General features: G+C 50.5%; 1 protein-coding gene across 2 annotated transcripts; it reads left to right on the top strand.

Annotated features, from left to right (window-relative positions):
* Positions 1–1,966: 1,966 nt before the first annotated feature.
* Positions 1,967–24,017, top strand: LOC140917093 (cytochrome P450 2J2). 2 transcript variants are annotated; one of them, XM_073359161.2, is made up of 9 exons: positions 1,967–2,313; positions 5,136–5,298; positions 7,140–7,289; positions 13,555–13,715; positions 15,665–15,841; positions 16,361–16,502; positions 21,450–21,637; positions 22,275–22,416; positions 23,748–24,017. In XM_073359161.2, the coding sequence occupies exons 1-9, from the start codon at positions 2,143–2,145 to the stop codon at positions 23,924–23,926; spliced, it is 1,473 nt and encodes a 490-aa protein (XP_073215262.2). In that variant the 5' UTR covers positions 1,967–2,142; the 3' UTR covers positions 23,927–24,017. The 2 variants fall into 2 exon arrangements, with proteins under 2 accessions (XP_073215262.2, XP_073215261.2); XM_073359160.2 differs by having other exon boundaries at positions 21,432–21,637.

The raw sequence follows: 24,017 nt of genomic DNA, 5'->3' as shown, positions 1-24,017 counted from the left end.
GTTGACTGCATTCCTAATTCCCGCCAGGAAGGCGAGACCTGAACTCATCCCATCAGTTTGGACTCTGGTGTTGGGGAGATAACAATCCCCGACAAGGAGAAACTGGATTTTTTCCTACTGTCTGGACTCTGAGGGGCAAAGATTCCTAAACATAAGCAAGAACTCCCCATGCTGCTTGGCCTGGGGGAGCCCCAGAAGACATTCAGTGCGGAAAGATTACTGCCACTCAGTCACCTTTGGAAACCACAGACTGTAACTCGGCTGCATATATACGCTTTCTGCTTTAACCTGGAAATAACTCTCATTTCTTTCTCCAGGTGAATACATCCTTAGTTAGTTCACTACAGGATTGGCTACCAGCCTTGTCTTTGGGGTGAGAGCTGAGGTACACATTGACCAGGGGTAAGTGGCTGGTCTCTTAGGGCTGGAAGTAACCTGGATCTTTTGTGGTCATTGGTGTATGGCAACCAACTGCTGCCTGATAGTGTACTTCCAGTTCCAAACGAGGTGTGTGGTCGACTGGCAGTTAGTAATTCTGGGGTTTGTAACGCTGAGGTTCTACTGTATTTCATCGCAAACCAAAGTGTGGTCAAGCAATTGACTAGACAATTTACCAACACCAGGAAGATGCCGACAGGGACTGGTGGGCATGGCTCTTTCTTCAGGTCCCTCCTCAGCTCATCACACAAGTGCCTGGTGGCCTCAGGGGTTAGCCTATGGCACTGTGAGGCTCAGTGAATCAGAAACAGTATGGCAAGGCTCATAGGCCCTGTCAGGAAGGGTTGTGACACTTTCATCCTGGCCAGCTCTGAACTTGCAGCAGCCTTCAGTCCTGTGGAAAGATGGGAGCAAAAGGGCGAGAGCACCAGCATAACCAGCCAGTTGAAAGGACACTGGTTTTACTCTCTGACAGCTTTGTTTCAAACGCTTTTTGTAAGGATTCCAAGCACAGCTTGAAAAGCTTAGTTTGTTGTATTCCGTGTGAAGGTCGCACACTAGGCAGCTGGGTGCTATTTCCCTCTTCACGGCGACTGGTTGGCATTAATGAGACCTGGATTCAGGTTTGAATGCAGTGGCCCTGGGTTTGATGCTGCATAATGCCTTGTGAGAGTACAGTATTCTGCCCTGTGCTCCATCACAGAGTTCAGCTGAGCTGGAGGAAGGTGAGTGTAAGAGAATTGCATCTAACGTGCCCTGGTATCCCCAGTATGTGTGCCAATCACAGCTGTGTTTTCAGGCAGTGGAAGGCCTGAGACTGGCACTGGTAAAAAAGAACCTGAGAAAGAGAAGCCCTGGCCAGGGAAAACTGTTTTGCCCTTTGCTTAGTTTGCCCTGCAAGGAGCCGCAGTGAGATCCTGGGGGCTCTGCTTAGGGGTAGGGATTATCTGGCAGGTTCGGGACCTATAGTTAGCGGATGTTTAATTAGGGAGGGGAGACCCAGATTGTGGGGTGTTGGATATGGTGAAACTTTTCTAACAGTGCTCCAGGAAGCATTTTGGAAAATAGTTTCCCCTCGTTTCAAACTGTCTTTTTCTCACTAAATTGAAGCCTGTACTATTCAAACCCTAAAACCTCTGGTTTGAATGTAATTCATGGCTGCTTCTAGTGCAGCCGGGGAATACAATTCTAAACAAAGCATGCAGCAGCCCAGAACGCTTGTTTTGCCATAGCCTGAGAGAACGCCCAACTCAGATGCTTTGAGGGGGGTTTAAAATCAGAATCCAATGATTTCGGGGGGAATTCCGCATTTGGCCAATAAAATTTCATGCCTGGATTTAACTATTATGTAATCAAGGTTTAAAATAGCTTTACGCAGAGAGATCTCTCCAATCCACTCCGCTTTTCAATGACGAGGAGGCTGCTGTGGTTTGGAGCTCAAAGGTTAAGGTCTGGTGGGAGTGGTTTGGCTGGCGAGGACAAGGTATGTGGTATAAAAGTCTGCTCAGATAAACTTGAGCCTGGCATATCTCCAGACTCCAGTGTGATGGTGGGTCTGAAGGAAGAGAAACAAAACAGGAAGTGAGGCTCATAAGAGGGTTAAAAGCTCCCTGGGAACTGTTAAGACTCCAGCAAAGTGAGAGCTCAGCCTGCGAGCTCCAGGAGGTTTGCCCAGCGCCCGACGATAAAGGCAGCGGCAAGAGGATGTTGGGGATCAGTGAATTTTTTGTGGCTCTGGTTGCGTTTCTCTTGATTGTGCAGTTTCTGAAGCTGCAATGGGTAGGCAGGCGGCTTCCCCCTGGACCAACTCCCCTCCCCTTCATCGGGAACTTGTGGCTGTTGGGATTTAAACTTCATCCTGAGACTCTCGAGAAGGTAATTATTTATTTTTGTATACTTGATTAACTTACTTCTCAGACTCTCCCCAGGCAGCAGCTGAGATCAGCAGAGGCAGGGGAGGCTAGCAGACCGCTGTCTGATGGGCCCCAACCTTTGGGATGTGCTCCTTTCTTGGTCTGAAATCTGCCCAAGTTTCTTGATCTTCTGGGGACACAGCAAAGCCCATCTGTTCGACTGGTCTGGGCTTTCAGACTGTGTGAGCTCCGCTAACTGAGGATTGCTGCTGGTGAAGGTGCGGGAGAGGAAACGTCCATTGATTTTTGGTTTTGTAACACTCCTTTTATATAATGTGTTTTTCATTTATGTGACAGGCACCTGGAGCCCCCTGATGGGAGATGTTTGGTGTGGAGTTTTGAACCTCAATTGGATAAATACATTTCAGTCATTTTCTCGGTTATTAATGTAAGCAGAGTCAGGATGAGCTCTGCCCTAACATCTGGTGGTGAATGGTGGCGAGTTGTGGCAAAGAACTTCAGGGGCTGATCTTGTTTGCATAGGCACGCCCACCTGCCTAGCATGAGCCCACAGCAGCCCAAATGCTGCTATCAGTGGAATAAGATATTTTTCATGCTCAGGAAATTTTATCCAGTGTCTAGGCTTGTGCAAATAAGTCAGGGTCATACATTTCATTTCTGGTTTGCAGGGAAGGTGTGACAGTGACATGAATCCTGCTGAGCACAAGATTTAATGGCAACTGAGTATATCGGACTTGACAAAAAAAAGTCATCTCACGTGAAGAGAGCGACTTTCAGAGAGCGGGAAATGATCACACAAGATGTAAAACCTAAGGCCAAACGTTTCAGTCCTGGGAGCCTAACGTGGAGCTCCTAAATCTGCATTTAAACGCCTAAATGAAAGGCCTTCTGGGGGGGGTCTGAGCACCCAAAAACCTCACTGTCGTCAGTGGGACATGCAGGTGTGAGGACCCTGGGAACATTAGGCTCCTTTTAGTTAGGTGTCTGAATGTGTATTTAGAGTCTCACTTTAGGCTCCCAGAATCCTAGGCTCCCCTCGACCAGCTACATCGAGGGAAAACTACCCTTGCCTAGTCCACACCAGTATTTTATGCCTTAGCTTTCTTGCAAAAAACACAGCTTTTTCTAGCGTAGACATGGCCAGAATGGCTGCATCGTGTAAGTCTTTTCTGATCCTTCCCCTGACCTCAGGCGCTGTCCACCCTATCTTTGGAATGGTTATAAAGCCAATGTGCTTCAGGGAATAAGCCAACTTCTAGCTGAGGAGGGTTAGGGAAAAACCTTCCCCTATTGGCAGGCACAATTCTCCACTTTGCGACTTCTTGCATCTTTCTCTGAAGCTCCTGGTGCTGGTCTTTGTCAGAGACAAGATGCTTGACTAGATGAACCCTGGGTCTGACCCAGTTCCTATGTTCTGTCTTCATCATTTCTTGCACCATGGCATTGTGAAAGATTCTACAGAGCCAGGCACATTTCTATCACAGAGTCCCTGAGGTGGCATCCCTGAAGAGAGCTGGGATACTGGTTTGTATGGTGTTCCCAAAGTGGCTCAGTTCCCTGAAACCAACAGCTTCTAGCAACACAAGCACTGCCTTCCAAGTCTCTGCAGACCTCACTCGCTCTGACAGGTAGCGACAGGCACAAATCCCAATACTGGGAGCGTTCCAGGTAGTATCTAGCCCCTTATCTGCTGAACACTCACAGAATTACCATGTCTGCTATGCCCAAATGACCAGAACACGCCATCTTGTGAGATTCAACTCTGGACCAGCACTTTGCTTAACACCACAGCACTGAGATATATTTATAGTGAAAACAATAAGTTTATCATCAGAGATTCAAGTAATAGTAAGTAAGAATACTGGAAACCAGACAAAATCATTTCTAGAGACTAAACTTAACTAATAGGTCCTGTCTAAAGCAGTTGCCTAATGTTCTCTTCAGCATTTTCAAACAAGACTGGCTGAGACCTCTATTTCATTAAGTAAAAAGCACTGTCTTCCTCAGTGAAGGCTGAGGTGTCGTCTTTGCCTTGTAGAAGTACCCCCAAAGTTCACTCTCTTTACTCATAGACAGGACAATTCCCCCATGGCTAGTTTTTTCTTGTGTTGATTTCACATCTCTTTGCTAACCTTTGGCTTTGTATGGAAATGGATAGCCGCTGTGTGTAATTTAGATCCTGACATCAAGTTAGGTGAATAAACAACTCTGACAGAAAAGCCTGTTTTTCACCTCCTCTGGTGACTAATACTTTCATACATACTTAAGAACATATTTCCAGTTTGTATATCCATAGTTTGTTACATAATATCTGTACACACATTTCACACTGATAGTAATAAAACCAGTGTGATGCCAGATTTCATGGAAGACCTCACAAGACATTCTTGGGTGAACCACAATGTATAGACCAGCATAGGTGCCAACTCCATGGGTACTCTGGGACTGGAGCTCCTGCGGGAAAAAATAGCGGGTGCTCCCCAGCCACCCATAGATCAGCTATGCCACCGGTGGCCTTCCGCCAATCAGCTGTTTGGTGGCGGCCAGGAGGCACTGGGGAGAGGGGGCGGAGCAGGGGTGGAAAAAGGCGGAGCGGGGGCAGGAAAAGGTGGCATGAGGGTAGGGTCTTGGGCGAAGGGGCGGGTTGGGGCAGGGCCTCGGGGTGGAGCACTCACCCAGAAAAATGAAAGTCAGTGCCTGTGCATACCAGAATCAAAACATTCCTGTAACACCCTTACCAGCTGGCATTAAGAGGTTCTTGGGTCACAATTTGTTGTACACAATTTTTCAGCCGTGCTTTGCTGACACTGATCATGTCTCTAGTTGGCACAGATTCATGGGAAGATCTTCACCTTGTGGTTGGGACAGAGCCCTGTGATTGTATTGCATGGATTCCAAGCAGTGAAAGATGGTCTAACCACCAACCCTGAAGATGTTTCTGGCCGGCCAGCAATGCCTTTCTTCAATGAAAAGGCCACTGAAAAGGGTAACGTTCTCTTTCCATGGACACCGTACAAAAACCTGGGGTGCCCATTGTAAGTGTGGCTGTTCCGTTATTCCATAGCCATCTTCCCCATGGAGCCGCATCTCCAGACTGCAAAAATAGCTACATGGATAGCTGGTCTGGTGATGAGTAATGGGGCAAGCAGCCACTGAATGGGACTGAAGGGTAAAGTCCTGAGTGTTAAGGAGCTTGTTTGAACCATTCATTGTCTCTTGGGCCCAGATCCTCAAAATCAGTGGGAGTTAGGCATCCAAATAACTTTGAGGATCATTAGTTCTTTGCTGTCCTGTGAACATCACTATCATCAACAGGCTTTCAGCACGGAGCATGAGCATCACTCAGTGTCCCACTGGACATGACGTTGACACAACGCTAGTTTTTGATCATTCACACAGCGTGAAGGCTTTTGAAACCTGGCCAAGATCTTCCTTCCTGCTGGGTTTCAACTCATAGTCCTGCACTGTCATTCAAAAAAATGCTCTTTTATCCATGCCCTGCGTTGCAATTGACCTCACCCCACATCTGTGTGCGTCCCCAGCTGTGAAATTATCCTCATATTTTCAGGTGATGTGTGAATTATGAAACCTATATCCTGCATGTTTGAAGCCCTGCTTTCTGTTTCACCTAAAAAATGCAACAAAACCCTCCATAACGGGGAGTTTTCCGGAGTTCATAGAATCATAGAATATCAGGGTTGGAAGGGACCCCAGAAGGTCATCTAGTCCAACCCCCTGCTCAAAGCAGGACCAATTCCCAGTTAAATCATCCCAGCCAGGGCTTTGTCAAGCCTGACCTTAAAAACCTCTAAGGAAGGAGATTCTACCACCTCCCTAGGTAACGCATTCCAGTGTTTCACCACACTCTTAGTGAAAAAGTTTTTCCTAATATCCAATCTAAACCTCCCCCACTGCAACTTGAGACCATTACTCCTCGTTCTGTCATCTGCTACCATTGAGAACAGTCTAGAGCCATCCTCTTTGGAACCCCCTTTCAGGTAGTTGAAAGCAGCTATCAAATCCCCCCTCATTCTTCTCTTCTGCAGGCTAAACAATCCCAGCTCCCTCAGCCTCTCCTCATAACTCATGTGTTCCAGTCCCCTAATAATTTTTGTTGCCCTTCGCTGGACTCTCTCCAATTTATCCACATCCTTCTTGAAGTGTGGGGCCCAAAACTGGACACAGTACTCCAGATGAGGCCTCACCAATGTCGAATAGAGGGGAATGATCACGTCCCTCGATCTGCTTGCTATGCCCCTACTTATACATCCCAAAATGCCATTGGCCTTCTTGGCAACAAGGGCACACTGCTGACTCATATCCAGCTTCTCGTCCACTGTCACCCCTAGGTCCTTTTCCGCAGAACTGCTGCCTAGCCATTCGGTCCCTAGTCTGTAGCTATGCATTGGGTTCTTTCGTCCTAAGTGCAGGACCCTGCACTTATCCTTATTGAACCTCATCAGATTTCTTTTGGCCCAATCCTCCAATTTGTCTAGGTCCTTCTGTATCCTATCCCTCCCCTCCAGCGTATCCACCACTCCTCCCAGTTTAGTATCATCTGCAAATTTGCTGAGAGTGCAATCCACACCATCCTCCAGCTCATTTATGAAGATATTGAACAAAACCGGCCCCAGGACCGACCCCTGGGGCACTCCACTTGGAGTGGATTGTCACAATCCATTCAGGCCTGAGGCCCCAGATAAAGCAACGAATAATGCGCTCACTCTTCTGGATTTCTCTCTCATGTTAGAAAATATATTTTAAGTTGAACTCTTACTTGGTGAATGATTTTGCTTTATATAAATAACGGATTCTCAATGGCCTCAGGTATCGTTATGACAAGTGGTCACACCTGGAAGCAGCAGAGACGCTTTGGGCTGATGACCCTGCGGAACCTGGGGCTGGGCAAGAAAGGCCTGGAGCACCGAATCCAGGAGGAGGCCCGTCACCTGGTGGAGTACTTTATGAATGAGAGAGGTACATCATTGCCAGCATAGCTGGGGCTTTTCACTTACCATAACCTTATTTTCATAGAATCATAAAATCATAGGACTGGAAGGGACCTCGAGAGGTCGTTTAGTCTAGTCCCCTGCATTGAGACAGGACTAAGTATTATCTAGACCAGGGGTCGGCAACCTATGGCACGCGTGCCAAAGACGGCACGTGAGCCGATTTTTAATGGCACACTGCTGCCTGCTGCCGAACCCAGGCCCGGGACCCCAGCAGGCAGCAGCGAGCCATTAAAAATCTCCCCCCTGGCCTGCTCTTCTCTGCCTCCGCCCCCCCTCCCCCTCCCCCACAGGGGTAGTGTGAAGAAGCTTGGTCCTGCCGGCTGCTGCTGCAGGGAAGGCAAGTTCCCCCTCCCCGGCCTCTTCCCACAGTGTGCTGGGTTCCTGCCCCTCCTCTGCTCCCTTCCTGCCACCCATCAGCTGACGGCCCTTGCAAGGGAGGGAAAGAAGCGGAGCCGCACTGCGCTCGCTGCTCCGGGGAGGAGATGGAGAAGAGGTGGGGATGGGGCTGTGGGGATAGTGGGTGGAATCAGGGCATATCCCCTCCAGCCCCCTGCCGTGAGCTGCTCTGGGCAGGGGGCTGGGACCACCCCCATGACCCTAGCCCACACTCCCAGTCCTCTGCCCTAACCCCTACACCCCCCACACACATTTCAGCCCCCTGCCCTGACCCCTGCACCCCCCCACACACACTCCCAGCCCTCTGCCCTGACTCCTGCACCCCCCCTCATACACTCTCAGCCCTCTGCCCTGATCCTGGCACCCCTCACACACACCCAACCCTCTACTCTGACCCTTGCACCCCCCCATAACCCCAGCCTGGACTCCAGCACCCCCCACACATACCCAGCCCCTCCACACCCCATCCCCTGGCCCCTGCACCCCACCACCACCCCAGCCTTGACTCCAGCACCCCCGACACCTCATGCCCTGACTCCTGCACCCCCCTCAGATGCCCCCAGCCCTCTTCCCTGATCCTGGCACCCCCACACATACCCAACCCCCAACACCCCATTCCCTGACTCTTGCACCCCCCACATTCTCACCCCTACCCTGAGCACCAAACAGGAGCTCCTGCACCCCCCCCCATTCCTGCCTGCACCCCTCGCACCAAATGGGAGCTGCCCATGTAGGCACTCCACACCCAAACCTCCTGCCCCAACCCTGAGCCCTCTCCCTCATTCTAGCTCCTGGCCAGACCCTACACCCCAACCCCCAGCCTGCTCCTTCACCCCCAGCCCTGTGCTCAGTGCTCTCCCACCCTCAGCTCAGTGCAGAGAGAGGAAGAGAATGGGCTAGAACCAGGGAGAAGGTAGGTACCCACTCTATGTGGGCAGGGCCGGGATCCCAGACCGGCAGCGGGCTGAGCGGGGCTGGCAGCCGGGACCCGGGCTGGCAGGAGCCGGCAGACGGAACCCGAGACTGGCAGTGGGCTGAGCCACTCAGCCCACTGCCAGTCTGGGGTCCCGGCCGCCAGCCCCACTCAGCCCATTGCCGGTCTTGGGTTCTGGCTGCCAGCCCCTTGCCAGCCGGGGTTCCGGCCACAGGCCCCGCTCAGACCGCTGCCGGTCTGGGGTTCTGGCTGCCGGCTCCTTGCCAGACAGGGTCCCGGCCACAGGCCCCGCTCAGCCCGCTGCCGGTCTGGGGTTCTGGCTGCCGGCTCCTTGCCAGACAGGGTCCCGGCCACAGGCCCCGCTCAGCCCGCTGCTGGTCTGGGGTTCTGGCTGCCGGCTCCTTGCCAGACAGGGTCCCGGCCACAGGCCCTGCTCAGCCCACTGCTGGTCTGGGGTTCTGGCTGCCGGCCCCTTGCCAGACGGGGTTCCGGCCACAGGCCCCACTCAGCCCGCTGCCGGTCTGGGGTCCCGGCTGCCAGCCCCGCTCAGCCCACTGCCGGTCTGGGGTTCTGGCTGCCAGCCCCTTGCCAGCCAGGGTCCCAGCCGCAGGCCCCGCTCAGCCTGCTGCCGATCTGGGGTTCTGGCTGCCGGCTCCTTGCCAGACAGGGTCCCGGCCACAGGCCCCGCTCAGCCCGCTGCTGGTCTGGGGTTCTGGCTGCCGGCTCCTTGCCAGACAGGGTCCCGGCCACAGGCCCCGCTCAGCCCACTGCTGGTCTGGGGTTCTGGCTGCCGGTTCCTTGCCAGACGGGGTTCCGGCCACAGGCCCCACTCAGCCCGCTGCCGGTCTGGGGTCCCGGCCGCCAGCCCCGCTCAGCCCGCTGCCGGTCTGGGGTTCTGGCTGCCAGCCCCTTGTCAGCCGGGGTCCCAGCCGCAGGCCTCATTCAGCCTGCTGCCGGCCTAGGTGAACGGAACCCCAGGCCGGCAGCGGGGTGAGTGGGCCAGCGGCGTAAGATCAGCATTTTAATTTAATTTTAAATGAAGCTTCTTAAACATTTTGAAAACCTTGTTTACTTTACATACAACAGTAGTTTAGTTATATAATATATAGACTTATAGAGAGAGACCTTCTAAAAACGTTAACATGTATCACTGGCATGCTAAACCTTTAAATTAAAGTGAATAAATGAAGACTCAGCACATCACTTCTGAAAGGTTGCCGACCCCTGATCAAGACCATCCCTGACAGGGGTTTGTCTAACCTGCTCTTAAACATCTCCAGTGATGGAGATTCCACAACCACCCTAGGCAATTTATTCCAGGGCTTAAACACCCTGATAGTTAGGAAGTGTTTCCTAATGTCCAACCTAAACCGCCCTTGCTGTAATTTAAGCCCATTGCTTCTTGTCCTATTCTCAGAGGTTAAGAACAATAATTTTTCTCCCTCCTCCTTGTAACAACCTTTTACGTACTTGAAACCTATTATCATGTCCCCTCTCAGTCTTCTCTTCTCCAGACTAAACAAACCCAATTTTTTCAATCTTCCCTCATAGGGCATGTTTTCTAGACCTTTAATCCTTTTTCTTGCCTTTTTCCAATTTGTCCATTGAAATGTGGCACCCAGAACTGGACACAACACTCCAGTTGAGGTCTAATCAGCATGGAGTAGAGCAGAAGAATTACTTCTCATGTCTTGCTTACAATACTCCTGCTAATACATCCCAGAATGATATTTGCTTTTTTTGCAAGTGTTACACTGTTGACTCATATTTACCTTGTGATCCACTCTGAGCCCCAGATCCCTTTCCCCAGTACTCCTTCCTAGGCAGTCATTTCCCATTTTGTATGTGTGCAGCTGATTTTTCCTTCCTAAGTGGAGTACTTTGCATTTGTCCCTATTGAATTTCACCCTATTTACTTCAGATCATTTCCTTAGTTTGTCCAGATCGTTTTGAATTTTAATCCTATCTTTCAAAGCACTTGCAACCTCTCCCAGCTTCGTATCATCAGCAAACTTCATAAGTATACTCTCTATGCCAATATATAAATCATTGATGAAGATATTAATATTTTCCGGCATGTGATCTGTCAGACCCGTGGGAAGAGTGAATTCCAGAGGGGAGGCCTCTTCCTGGAGGTCATTTGGCTCCAAGCCCCAGAGGGTTTAATATTAGACAAGGCACTTGGGTTAATATTCCCCATATCAATTGTCAGAAGCAGGTCGCTAAGGTAGCCAGCAGCCAACCCACAAGGGCTTTACATGTCAAAACCGACACCTTGAATTGCATCCAGAAATGAACTGGAACTGATTTTGGCTGTGGAGCAGGGGTGTGTTTCCTGTAGGCACCATCACCAAGTAAGCACTCAGCTGTGTTCTGCGCGAGCTGACATTTCTGCACTGTCTTCAGATGCAGCCCCCCACCCCCATGGAGTGCATTTCAGTGAGCCATTCCTGAGGCAGCAAAGGCTTGGTGTGATGGGGCATCTGCCCACACAAGCCCTAGAAGGGGTTAAGGTGGCCAGGTAGGTCAATTAACTGCCCAGGCTGCACCTGCAGGAGGAGCCAAGGAGCAGGAAACTGATTAGACAAGGCTCAGCTGGGCAGAAACAGGAGGGGCCTGAATAGAGCCCAGGAGCTGAGAGCAGAAAAGGGGCTTCAGGGAAGTGTGTTGGGATTACAGAGGGTAGTTCACAGATACTCCCTGGGAGTTCTGGCAAACCCAGAGTCGGGGAAAGCCAGGAAGGTAGGAGAAGGCTCGAGGGAAAAACAGCAAGGAACAGGAGTGCAGAGCTTGGCTGCTGAGTAGAAGGCCCCTGAGTGGGAACCCGGAGTAGAGGGCGGCCCCAGGTTCCCCGGCCAGTCACTGGAGGAGTGGCACAGTCAGAGCAGTAAAGGGAAGGCTGCCATTTTGTATGGTGGGACTTTGATACCCGTCCAGATGGAGACAGCTGCAGAGATGGGCAGGGTCCCTTTAACACATGTAGTGACCTGGCTGGAAGGGTGAGTCACGAGGAGGAGGCTGTGGTTCCTGGAGCGAGAGGGGTCCACAGGGCGAGAGAAAAATGGGAGAGACATCTCCAGACTTGAGTACCTGGTGTCTTTTGCTCATAGTTCTTGACACTAGTGTTTGGTGATCTGCACTGGGGGGGGGTCTGCTGGCCTCTGGGTAGAATTTAAGGTGTTGGCTTTGACCTACAAAGCCTGGGATCTGCGAACTTCATAGACTACCTCCCTCCCTGTTCCATGTTGCCACTGTTACGGTCATCAGTGTCCGTGTGAGTTGGAGTGCCCTCGATTTATGGGAAGGGGTGCAGTTACATCATTTTCCAGGAGAGGCCCTCAGCTCTGGAATTGGTTTCCACCCTGGAAATAGCTTGGTATTGTTGACCAACCTTCATCCTTTTTGCCTGAGTGTTTGGGGAGGGAGGAGCCTGATGGTGGTTATTGGCTGTAGGGGATGGGAGTTTGGCACAGTACGTCCCTTTTGACTTTGTCAGGCTGGGGCCTGAGTGTTTCGTGGGCATTACTGCTGGTTTTAGTTGCACAGTTTCTTCTGACACTATGTCAAAGGCACCTGGAGTAATAGATTAACCAAAAACAGGTGGCTGGTTTTAGTGTGAATAAAAATTAATAACTGTGTCAAGGTCCAAATATGGGAGGAAAATCACAAGCTCCTTTCCAGACATAGGTAAAAATACACTCTTGGCTATTGCTTTTATAGCATCCAAACACAGCAGGGAATCCAGGAGAACCCAAGCCTGAGCCCCCTCCTAGCACTCTTCTATCAAAGGGGCAGATATCAACTCCACTATCCCCTCGACCTGTTTTCCCCAATCAACCAGCTTGTCTACGTAGCTAATTCATTGCATTTCTAATGCACCCTATCATCATCATTGTAGCTAATCATCATTCCTAGGATCTTGTCTGGGGTAAGAGTCAGCCAGCTAGCTGCCTTCATCCAGGCCTCAGTTTTGCAAAGCCCCTGCTCTCTCCAGGATCAAGCCCATAGGCCCAAATTCCACCCTGCCATCACACCCTGTGCAACATGAGTGAAGTCACTCAGATTCTGTGGACTATACGTTAGGACAGAAGTAGCCCCAAAGTCTTAGCCCACTGCTAAGTGAGATCATCAACAAATAAGACCCAGTGCTGTGTTGGTACCATTACCTGCTCTGTAACTAGAGTGAAAGGGGTCCTAGAAGTGAATGTAAAATAGATACCAGTGACTGTAATGACTGGGGAGAGAGCATAGCAACTTGGTGACACATACAATGGATCGATGTATAGCCAAGCTATCCTATAGCTCATTACAAAACAATGGGGTATATTCACAGCCTTGCTCTGCTTCCTTTGCCCTGCTGGAATAGTTTAGAGAAAGAGCCAAGCAGAGAATCCAGGAGCTGTAACCAGCTTCCTGAAGCCCCTCCCCACTCCTATCTGCTGCACCAAGCAGACCTCCGCCACCGGAGAGAATCCAGCCTAGTGAGTTTAGTGGGAATTCTGCAGCTGGGAGGAAAAAGCAGCCGTCAGTGACGTGCCCAGCAATCTCTCTCTCAGCCTGGGACAGGAGAACCTGCTGGCATGTGAGGGGTGTTACTGGGCAGGAGCTCTGCTCACGTCACCAAGTTTCAGTGATGATCTGCTACCGCCTGGACTGCTGCAGAGATGGGCAGGGCCCCTTTACCACACTGAACCTTCCGCAGAGAGTTGGTTTGTAACCAGCTTGAGTTTTCTTTGATTGCTTCTTTTAAATGTTTATTAGTGAATGATGCTGGATACCAGAATCACAGGCTCAGAAACATTCATGACTGAAAAGACCTGCTAGATCCCAGGCTCCTTCTCGTGCCAGGAGGGGGAGACACAGTAGCAGGCAACTTTCATGTTAATAACTGTGTTTGCAGGACAGCCCTTGGACCCGAGCATCTTCTTCAGCCAAGCTCTGTCAAATGTCATTTGTGCTGTGGTTTTGGGACATTGCTTCTCCGCTGACGATGAGACCTTCCAGCAGCTGCTTAAAGCCAATGCCTGTTTGCTCATATCTGCGAGCACCCTCAGCGAGAGAGTACGTTCCCAATTTGTCGCTGTTATTTCTTTTGCCCCCCTCCCCAAATGCGGGCTGGGCCCCTCCCTAAATAGAAGATGTCGGACAGGAACTCCTCCCTTAACGTTGTAGTTCTGTTCCGGAAAAATGCGACTTTAAGTGAAACGATGTTAAGCAAATCCAATTTCCCCATAAGAATGAATGTAAATGGGGGGGGTTAGGTTCTAGGGACATTTTTTTTTGCCATACAGTCCAGTCCAGTCCTATAGTTGGGAGGTGCCCCCGCCTCACCTCACACAGGCACAGCCTACGGGCACTGGAGGCAAGGAGGCAGCCAAGGAGGCTGAAGGAGCTGTAGGCTAGGAGAAGCAGGTTGCACAGCGGCAGCTTCCCCTACTCTGCAAGCACCAGGGGCGGGGGGCTCCACCCTTGGCCCGCCCACTCCACCCCTTCCTTCCTCTCCTTGGGTTTGTTGCTCTGCCACCCCCACCTTGAAGTCCTTCCATTGGCCACCCCTCTTCCACCACAACAAACACAAGCTACTTGTTCTTCCCTTCAGAGACTTTCACAAGTTAGCTCTTTCCTACCTAGCCAGCCTATTCCCCCCCACAAGCTTTCTCCTCGACTGGCCCCTATGAGTAGGAAAGGTTACCATTCAGCATCTGTATCCACCACTGTACCCTCTTTCAAACCATTCCCATGTTAAAAGCATGTTAAGTTTGCACTGTCAAGCACTCCAAAGTTACGATATGCCAGAATTAAGGTTGTCCATGCAATCTTAATTTGGTCCCCCTTGTGCATATACATTATGATAGTGCCTTTAATTACACGATCACTTCCAGTTTTTTCATGAGACCCCTGTCTCCTTTAGCACACAGGATGAACAATGCTCATGGAATGAGCCACTATTCAAGGTTTCTTTTTATCATCCTCATGCAGTGTGTGGGTCCGTGCACACCACTCAAACCCTGCTCTAATACAGAATTATTCATTTCCTCCTGGGCTTTTTTGTGGTGCTTTCGTGGTAGAATCTTAGCGCTTTATGAACATTAATGAGTTTATCTTCACAGTGGAGAAAAAAAGCCAAAATTGCCACCACGATCAACTAAATTTGGGGGCCCAATCTGAGACGCCCAGGGACTGATTTTTCAGAGTATTTAGCATTGTAGAGCACTTCAGATGTTCAGAGCAGAGCTCCATTGACTTCAGTTGTAGCTGTGAGTGCTCAGGTCTTCTGCAAATCAGACCCCTGGTATCTTAATTTGGATACCTAGAAAATGAGAATCCAGTGGCCACCTGTTAACATTTTGGACTACGTGACTTGCCCGGCGTCACCTAGGAACTCAGTGGCAGAGGTAGACCACAGGTTGAAAATCTCTGAAACCAAAATCAACGAGGAGTCCAGTGGCACCTTAAAGACTAACAAATTTATTTGGGCATAAGAGTTCGTGAGTAAAAAACCCACTTCTTCAGATGCATCTGAAGATACGGGTTTTTTATCCACGAAGGGTTATGCCCAAATAAATTTGTTAGTCTTTAAGGTGCCACCGGACTCCTCGTTGTTTTTGTGGATACAGACTAACACAGCTACCCTCTGATATCTGTGACACAGTGTCAAAACACCAGTGTCTTTGAACTCTTTAGCTCAGTAGACCTTTACTTTCCGTCTGTTCCATGATTCTAAGCCCAGAAGAAGCAGACATCACAAGGGGAACTTGGAGCATCTCTCTCTCTCTCTCCGTGTTTGTCTATATCCAAATATCTTTCTGGACACTAGCGCTAGGTTCTAAAGAGTTTTAACCATCAGTGTCTAGGCTGAAGCCCCATACGTGATGCTGAAAATGTGTCCTTCAAAGCAATTGATCCAATAGCAAAATTCCCCACACTGGGCATTTTCGTCTTTGGAGAGCTCCTCCAGGAATGTGTTAATTGCAAAGAATGAAAGCAGCTTCTTTGTGTCTCTCCTACAGCTGCACAATACTTTCCCCTGGCTCATGGACCACCTCCCAGGACCTCACAAGAAGGTGCTGTCCTCCCATTGGTTTCTGTATTGTTTTGCAAAGGAAGAGATCAGACGCCACGAGGAGAGTGGGGTACCAGATGAGCCACAGGATTTCATTGACTTCTACCTGGCACAGATGGTCAAAGTACGTTTCTGCACCGTATGTGACTATAACGTCTCTACAACTCCATTCCACCCTTCTAGCACAAACCTCTGCAGACTAAAGCAGAAAAGCTTCTTGTGATGGGATCAGGTGCGTGGCTGGGTGGGAGAGTGGCAGAGTCAGAAATCTATAGGGCTCCAGCCTGGGCAGGCAGACGGTAAATGACAGCTCAGTGTCAGTTACAGCTCGGCAGCTTCCTAGAAACCCGGTGATAAGGAAGAGGGATCCCTTGTCCAACGGGCCCAGGCCAAGCGGTGTCTCAGAAGGGTGTTGCAAAGCAGCACAGCACAGAATTGGGATTGAAGGCAGTGACGGGAAGTAACAAAATCAAGAACCTGGAGGGCATCAGAAAAAACATTTCTGTTTTGTGATTTGCTGAAATCAGAAATACTAAAAAGACCTTGCAAATGGCAGGGAGTCAAAGGAATGAGCAAGTTCTGCTCTTTATCACGTTGACTGTCCTGCCTCCCGTGTCCTAATTTATCCCTCTGTCCCCTGCAGTGCAAAGATGACCCCATCTCTACATTCGATGAAGGTAACCTGATTCAGACTATCCTGGACCTCTTCATAGCTGGTACAGAGAGCACAGCCACGACCCTGCGCTGGGCACTGATCAGCCTGGTGCTTCATCCCCACATCCAAGGTGAGGGAGAGGGAGACGGGAACACACACCATGGATGCGAGTCTGCATGTATGTGGAAAATTACCCGGTTCTGCCCGTTTTTATTCGACAAATGTTCGTTCTAAAACTGACCATTGGCGGCGGCTGCTGCAGCCAGCAAAGCAGTGAGATTTCTGGTCCTACAATCATTGAATGACAGACATTAGAAGTGACAATGCCTCATAGAGATGCCTAGGCCCCCCACTTCCCCAGTCCAGCCCTACTGTGGGATTGTTAGTCCACCTGCTTTAAATGTCTTGGGCAATGGGACTTCCACCACTTCCTTTGGGAGACTGGCCACAGGCTAACAGATCTCACCAGTGGGAAGTTTTCTTTCTACAGCAGAACCTTCCTGATTCATCCTTTGCTATGCCACAAACCTCATGATTCACACTCTAAATGCACTGGGACGGGATTTCCACCCCACTCAAGCAGAGCTCAGGTTCAGTGGGGAGGAGGGACTGCAGCCTGCAGGACCTGTTAGGTGCTTCTGGGTCATCAGCCACCCAGCCCACCTGGGTGCAAGTTAGAGCTTCACAGGAGCAGCTCCGGGACCTTACATCAGCAGAAAACCAGGCCTAGTGGAGCTCTGTTCGTCCATGCTTCTTCCTCTCCCTGCCCTGCCTTCACCCCGCCCCTGATCTGCCCCCTTCCCTCTCCAGATGCCGAGATGGGGGTGGCATGGGCGGTGGCTCTGCTGCCTCGGTCAGCTATCTGCCTAGTGATAAGTTGCCCTACACTGGTGGACTTTTCCACTGGCCACCTCCAGTCACTGTGGGTCTGTCTACACTGCACACTAAGCCTGGGTTCTGATGCAGGTTTGCCCCAAACCCCACTTCTGCCCATATACAGATCAGTCTGACTCAGGTCAGCAAGCACTCAGAGCCCGGGTCCTAGGACCTGGCCGGGGGGATGTCAGAGCCTGAGTCATGTTGTAACTCAGGTCCAAGCCCTGTCATTTGGTGGGGTGAAGGCAGCTCAAGCCACAGACCCGAGTCAGAAGGTCTGCGCAGTGCAGTCTGGACACGTTAGCATGGTCATGAGCCTAGGTCTAGCAATTGTAAACCCAGGTTTACAGTGCAGTGCCGATGATCAAGCGTTTAGAAACACCAAGTCCACAAGTCCAGGCCCCGCATACCTTGGCTTAGGGTTCAGTAAGACCACTTGTAAGACCACTTTGTGCTGTGTGAGCCCAGCAGCCCCTCCTCACGTCTCAGCAACGCTCTGGTAGCAGAGATGGTACGGTAGGCAGGTCTCATTACCGGGACGTCATGCATGTTATTACAGAACACTTACCCATGTGGGTTGCAGTGTTACCATCCACACCTAAAACTCAGTTGCTCTTGCCCAGTTAATGAACAAAGGGCTTTTTGTGTTTCTCCTCCATGAGGCATTGAGCGGAGCTCTCTTCAGCGCCCGCCCCCCCCAACCCACCCCCGTGTCGTATCAAATATAAACAGCACCATGTCCCAGATTTCTCAGGGCCCTCGCTGAAATCAGCATCTGGCTGGAGAACAGCTGGCTGGAGCTGAACCCAGGCCAGACTGAGGTGATGCTGGTGGGAAGTGCTATGAAGAACTTACCTTCTCGACACCCATCCCCCAGTACTGGAGGAATGTGCCTTCCGACTGAACGGGTCTGCAGCCTTGGGTCTGCAATGGCAGGTACAGATGCTCTGGAGCCCGCCCTTGTGGCCATGGTTCCCTACATCACAGTGTGACAGTTCTCAGGGCACCCAGGACTGTGAGTTTCCTGGTTACCCTCCTGCCTCCAGAAAGGGATGGACTTGCTTGCACTTAGCTGAGTGTCAGCTACCTGACCCCACCAGCCTGTTAGCCATCCCAACAACCTCCTCGGGAGCAGGCCAGCCCTTCCTTTGCCTTGCAGGCTAATAAGAGGTGCACCCCGCTCCCGGAGCCCCTCTGAAGGGTTCCCCTGTAGCATCCAGCCCCTTATCCACTGAACACTCGGAAATACCAGGGCTGCTGTCCCCAAAGACACAACGTACACACCAGCTTGTTTGATTCAACTCAGGATCTGCTCCTTGTATCACACCACAGCACTGAGCTGCATTTCTAGTGAAAACAACGATCAGTGTATTATCAAAGACTCGCGGTTCAAGAGATCGTGAGTACAGGTAATGGACACAAAGGTTGCATACAAAACAACATCAAGAACACACTTTCTAGAGACTAAACTTAGTTTACCAGGCCAAGCTTTTGGCTGAAGAAGTTTATCTCACCCCAAAGGTCTTTTGCAGCATTTCAGCCAAGGTTGGTTGTGATCCTATTTTCAGAAATGTAACCACACTGACCAATGACTTCCTAGGTGGAGGGTAAAGGTGTGTCTTCCTTGTCTTCTCTTTATATCCCCCACTCATTGTCTGTTCTTAGGGTTACAATAACCCACCCTAGCTTATTCTCCAGTGTGCTGCCTTCCTGTTGATTTCACATCCCCCTGTTGACTTTGTATGTAAATGCGGCTTCCATTGTGTCGGCTTACAATGCTTAGAGCAGAGGGTTCCACGCTGCGGGGTGCGCACTCCTAGGGGGTGAGGAATGTTTGGGGAGGAGTGGAGGCCCCAGGGCACCCCGCACAGGGGTTGGGGAGGGAGCACCACCCAGCACCGCTCCACTCCCAGCTCTGCTTCGCCTCCGGCCGCAGCTCCCAGCCCCGCGCCCGGCCGCAGTGCCATTCCCAGCCCCGGCCCTTCTCCCTACCCCAGACCTGCCCCCAGCCTCTGCCCCCTTACTCCTTTCCACATCCTCCCCTGCCCCGGGAGCTGCGGCCCCAGCCTCTGCCCCCTTACTCCTTTCCACATCCTCCCCTGCCCCGGGAGCTGCGGCCCCAGCCTCTGCCCCCTTACTCCTTTCCACATCCTCCCCTGCCCCGGGAGCTGCGGCCCCAGCCTCTGCCCCCTTACTCCTTTCCACATCCTCCCCTGCCCCGGGAGCTGCGGCCCCAGCCTCTGCCCCCTTACTCCTTTCCACATCCTCCCCTGCCCCGGGAGCTGCGGCCCCAGCCTCTGCCCCCTTACTCCTTTCCACATCCTCCCCTGCCCCGGGAGCTGCGGCCCCAGCCTCTGCCCCCTTACTCCTTTCCACATCCTCCCCTGCCCCGGGAGCTGCGGCCCCAGCCTCTGCCCCCTTACTCCAGCCCCGAGTGCCATGGTCCCAGCCCTGGCACCAGGGGCTGGCGGGGGGGGGGGGGGCGACAGACAGGGGTAGGGGGATGTGACCTTCAAAAGTTTGGGGACCGCTGGCTTAGAGATACAGGTGAATACACACCTTTTGTAGGGCACCAAACCTATTTGTCAGCTCTGCCTTGATACAGACTTCAGGACCATATTTTCAGCTCACACACACACACTTACTCAGGCTTGGTCTCGGCATGAGGCAGTTTACATCGACCTAATTATGTCAGTGCCTACACTGCAGCCTGGCTCCCACCAGTGTAAGTGCCCACCTACACCGACATCATAACTCCACCTCCAGGAAAGGCGCAGGGCTTATGTCCGTGGAGTTAGGGTGACGCAGTGTCCGTGTAGACACAGCGTTCCTTGCATTGGCTGTTGGCTGTCAATTTCAATGACTGCGGTGGTTATAAATTGACCTAACATAGGTTGACTTATGTTTCCAGTGTAAACATGCCCTCAGTATGTGCACAGACATTTCACAGCGATAGCGTGACCAGCAGGACCCTGGCTTTTGTTTCAGACCTCCCATGACCAATGTTCCCTCTAATTTTTCCCCACGCATGTGCGGAATGAATTTTGTTCTGTGCACCAATATGGAGGTGATGCATGGCAGGGCTGGGGGGTTCGGAGTGTGGGAGGGGGCTCAGGGCTGCAGCAAAGGGTTGGAGTGCGGTGTGGGTGCGGGCTCTGGGGTGGGGTTGGGGTGAGGGGTTCAGGGTGCGGGAGGGGGCTCAGAGCTGGGACAGAGGGTTGGGGCGCAGGGGGTGAGGGCTCCAGCTCGGGTGGGGGCTCTGTTCTTTGGGGAACCAGAATGTACAGTCCAGGATCAGGATAGTCTTGCAACCCCCTTTACCCGTTGGCACTGAGGAGTTCTTAGGGTCGCACCCAGTTGCCCTCACAAAACAGGGATGGCTATTTAAGCCTGGAAAACAGGGCAGCTGCTCCCAGCTCATATATAAAGATACAAGCCTGCTGCCCTAGGGAGAACCAGTTTGCTGCTCGCTGATAGTGTTTTTTCCTTGCGTTAACATTTTCTAGGCTTATTCCAATCCCTGCAGGTGGTTCCCTTTTGCCTTGGAAGGTTTGTGCTCAAGCTATTTGGCCACTTTCAGGTTAAGGAACTGTGAAGAATATACTAGGCCTGCTGTAAAACTACAAATCTGACATTGTTCTGGGCCTGGCTAACTCCTGAACAGTCTATTGGAGCCCAATTCCCCCCCCAGTGGGTACCATTTCCATTTCCCTGAGCCCGTGGGGCTTCCAGTGCTGGGGGCAGGATTTTCATCAGGCTGCTAGTGCGCCCCTAGGTGCATCAGACAAACAGGAGTTTGGTCTGGGGAATGAAGTGAGAAGAAACTTTCCCTGCACTTTGGGATGCTCCTGCTGCACCTTGCCTCCAGCACCCTCTCACTGCAAAGAAAGGGAACGCTGTGCTCCAGGGCTGAATTTGGCCCTGATGCTGAGTTTCAACTGGCATCTGTGAGTCTGCTGGGAAAGTGCAGATCTCCCTTAGAGATAAAGATGTAGGAATCACCAGCGTAGCTATTCCCTTGGCATGGCTTCCCATCACCCACTGCAGTTAACCAGCATTAAAGGAGTAATTCCTCCTTCAAGCTAAAGGGAATCCTGCAGGGAAGTGACAGAGCCCCAGAATACGCACATATCTCTGGGCATGCACTCACTGCCTGAATACGTGTCCTTCCATTTGCATCAAGCAAAATGTGTCTCCTCAGAGGAGGTCCAGAAGGAGCTGGATGCTGTGTTGGGTCCTTCCCAATTAATCTGCTATGAGGATCGGAAGAACCTGCCCTATACCAATGCCGTGATTCATGAGATCCAGCGCTACAGTTGCATTGCCCCGGTCGGAGTCCCCAGACAATGTGTGAAGGATACAACACTCTTGGGGTTACCTGTCCCAAAGGTACAGAGACATTCTCCATGCTTATACCCTCCTCTCCCACCAAGGGGGTCAAATGTACTAGGAATGCAACTCATTCGTGTTTCCAGATATATAACATGTCTGCTTCTCCTTGCACCTTCTGAAGTCATCAGCACTAGGGCAAAGTGAGACAGCAGAGTACAGCCGCTTTGTACACGTCCCGGTAACATGGTACAAAGTGCAAGGAAGTGGATAATCAGGCGCTGTGTCTCTTTATCGATATGTCACACTGCCCTGAATTTGCAAATGCTCCATCAGCCCCTTTAAACCTCTCACTGGCTTTGCTGCTTCGACATAAAAATATAACTTTGTGAATCTGACACATTTAAAATATGAAGCATTAACGTTTTTCTTCCATTAAGGAATCTGTATTAAAGCAGGGAGAATCCTGGGAAACTGCCTCTTCTTTTGGGCTCCATCCTGCTAGCAGATGGCTCAGAAATGATGAACAGAAATAAAAATATACCATCCAGTAGTCTCCCAGTTTACTCCAATGAGACAGATTTCTCCCCGGGGGACATGCCATGCACTACAGTACATGAGAATTGAAAACTCTATCTTTAAGCACTGCTCTGAGGGAGTGACGGTGAGAACTAAGTCAGATCCTTCTTCCTTGCAGGGCACTGTCATCTTGCCAAATATATGTTCCGTCTTGTCTGATCCTGAGCAGTGGGAGACACCTCACCAGTTCAACCCGACTCATTTTCTGGATAAGGATGGAAACTTCATGAGCAGAGAAGCGTTCTTACCATTCTCAGCAGGTAAATGCACTGACAGCTAAACCATTTTTCACGGGGGAAAATTGTGAATGCATAATTCAGAGAGATTTACAGTTAAACCTTGCTAATGTGCACGCTTTATCATTTGCACTTAGAATGGCAAACTCCCCTCGCTTCTCAGCAAAGATTTATTTGCAGAATGCCATGGGTGGGTTCTTCTACTACACAATTTCATTATTTGTACAAAAATCACAGCACGCTGGCCATCATTAAAATGACAACATTTACAGCTAGTTTCCACAGTATGACATCTGAGATACCACAGGGTTTTCCCCTATACTTCAAAATTTAAATGTTGACTTTTAATGGGAAGCGCTGTATAGACTCATAGACTTGAAGGCCAGAAGGGACCATCTTGATCATCTAGTCTGACCTCCTGTACATTGCAGGCCACAGAACCTCACCCACCCACTGCTGCAATAGACCCCTAACCTCTGGCAGAGTTACTGAAGTCCTCAAATCATGGTTTAAAGACTTCAAATTATAGAAAATTCACATTTGCACTAGTTTAAACCTGGAAGTGAACCGTGCTCCATTCTGCAGAGGAGGGTGAAAAACCACCAGTGTCTCTGCCAATCTGACCTAGTGAGAAATTCCTTCCAGACCCCAAATATGGCGATCAATTAGACCTTAAGCATGTGGGCAAGACCCATCAGCCAGACACCTGGGAAAGAATTCTCTGTAGTAACTCAGAGCCCTCCCCATCTAGTGTCTTGTCTCCAGCCATTGGGGATTTTTGCTACAGGCAGTCGCTGATGGGTCACAGGCTATTGTAGGCAGTCCTGTCACACCATCCTCTCCATAAACTAATCAAGCTCAGTCTTGAAGTCAGATAGGTTTTTTGCATTTTGTATAGACATGAAAATGGAATGGAAGTTGTCTAAATCAATTTTGTGATAGATTTTAAGTGTTTGCTTGCTTATTAATTTGCAAAATTCCTTAATAAGCAATGGATTTCTCGGTCATTAGTGCAAATTAGCCAAGTTCTACTGTACTAAGAAATCTGTGGACTGTGCAAATGACCCCCTCCATCCTTTTGGGAATAGTCATGTGAAGAATGATTCCTAATGCTAATTACCTCAGAAATGCAAATTCTCAGATGCACATATGCAGGCCTAGCCTCAGACCTTTGACTTCAGAGGTAAAACATGATTTTGCTTTTAAGCAGATCTTATTTTTCCTTTCTCACTGAGGACTAGAATCCTGCCAAGTCTGAAATTTCTCATGCTGTCATTTTTGAGTTACACAAGCAATAGAAGGGAAATGTTTTTTTTTCTTAACTCACTAACTGCCCATCCCCTCTCCCCCGTTAGGGCACCGTGTGTGTTTGGGGGAGCGCCTGGCAAGGACTGAGCTCTTCATCTTCTTCACCAGCCTGCTGAGGGCATTCACGTTCAGGCTGCCGGAGGGAGTGACTGAAATTAACACTGAGCGTATTTTGGGGGGCCTATTACAACCGCACCACTATAAGATCTGTGCTATTCCTCGCTAGGCTGCAGCAAGTCACAGACGACCAGGAAACCCAATAGGCAGGTGTTTCTCATAGTGAATTTCCATAAGTAAACAAACTATAAAACAAAGAA

This window comes from Lepidochelys kempii, chromosome 9, assembly GCF_965140285.1.
Source record: "Lepidochelys kempii isolate rLepKem1 chromosome 9, rLepKem1.hap1, whole genome shotgun sequence".
Taxonomy (NCBI): domain Eukaryota; kingdom Metazoa; phylum Chordata; order Testudines; family Cheloniidae; genus Lepidochelys; species Lepidochelys kempii.
The sequence above is the reverse complement of the archived record's forward strand: the minus strand, read 5'-3'. Positions and strand labels throughout refer to the sequence as shown.

What these genes read in the sequence shown, in the direction of transcription:
- LOC140917093 (XM_073359160.2), top strand. Translation starts at nt 2,143, where the DNA reads ATGTTGGGGATCAGTGAATTTTTTGTGGCTCTGGTTGCGTTTCTCTTG. An exon ending in ATCCTGAGACTCTCGAGAAG is followed by an intron (nt 2,314 to 5,135) that starts GTAATTATTTAT and finishes TCATGTCTCTAG; the next exon opens with TTGGCACAGATTCATGGGAA. An exon ending in ACCTGGCACAGATGGTCAAA is followed by an intron (nt 15,842 to 16,360) that starts GTACGTTTCTGC and finishes TGTCCCCTGCAG; the next exon opens with TGCAAAGATGACCCCATCTC.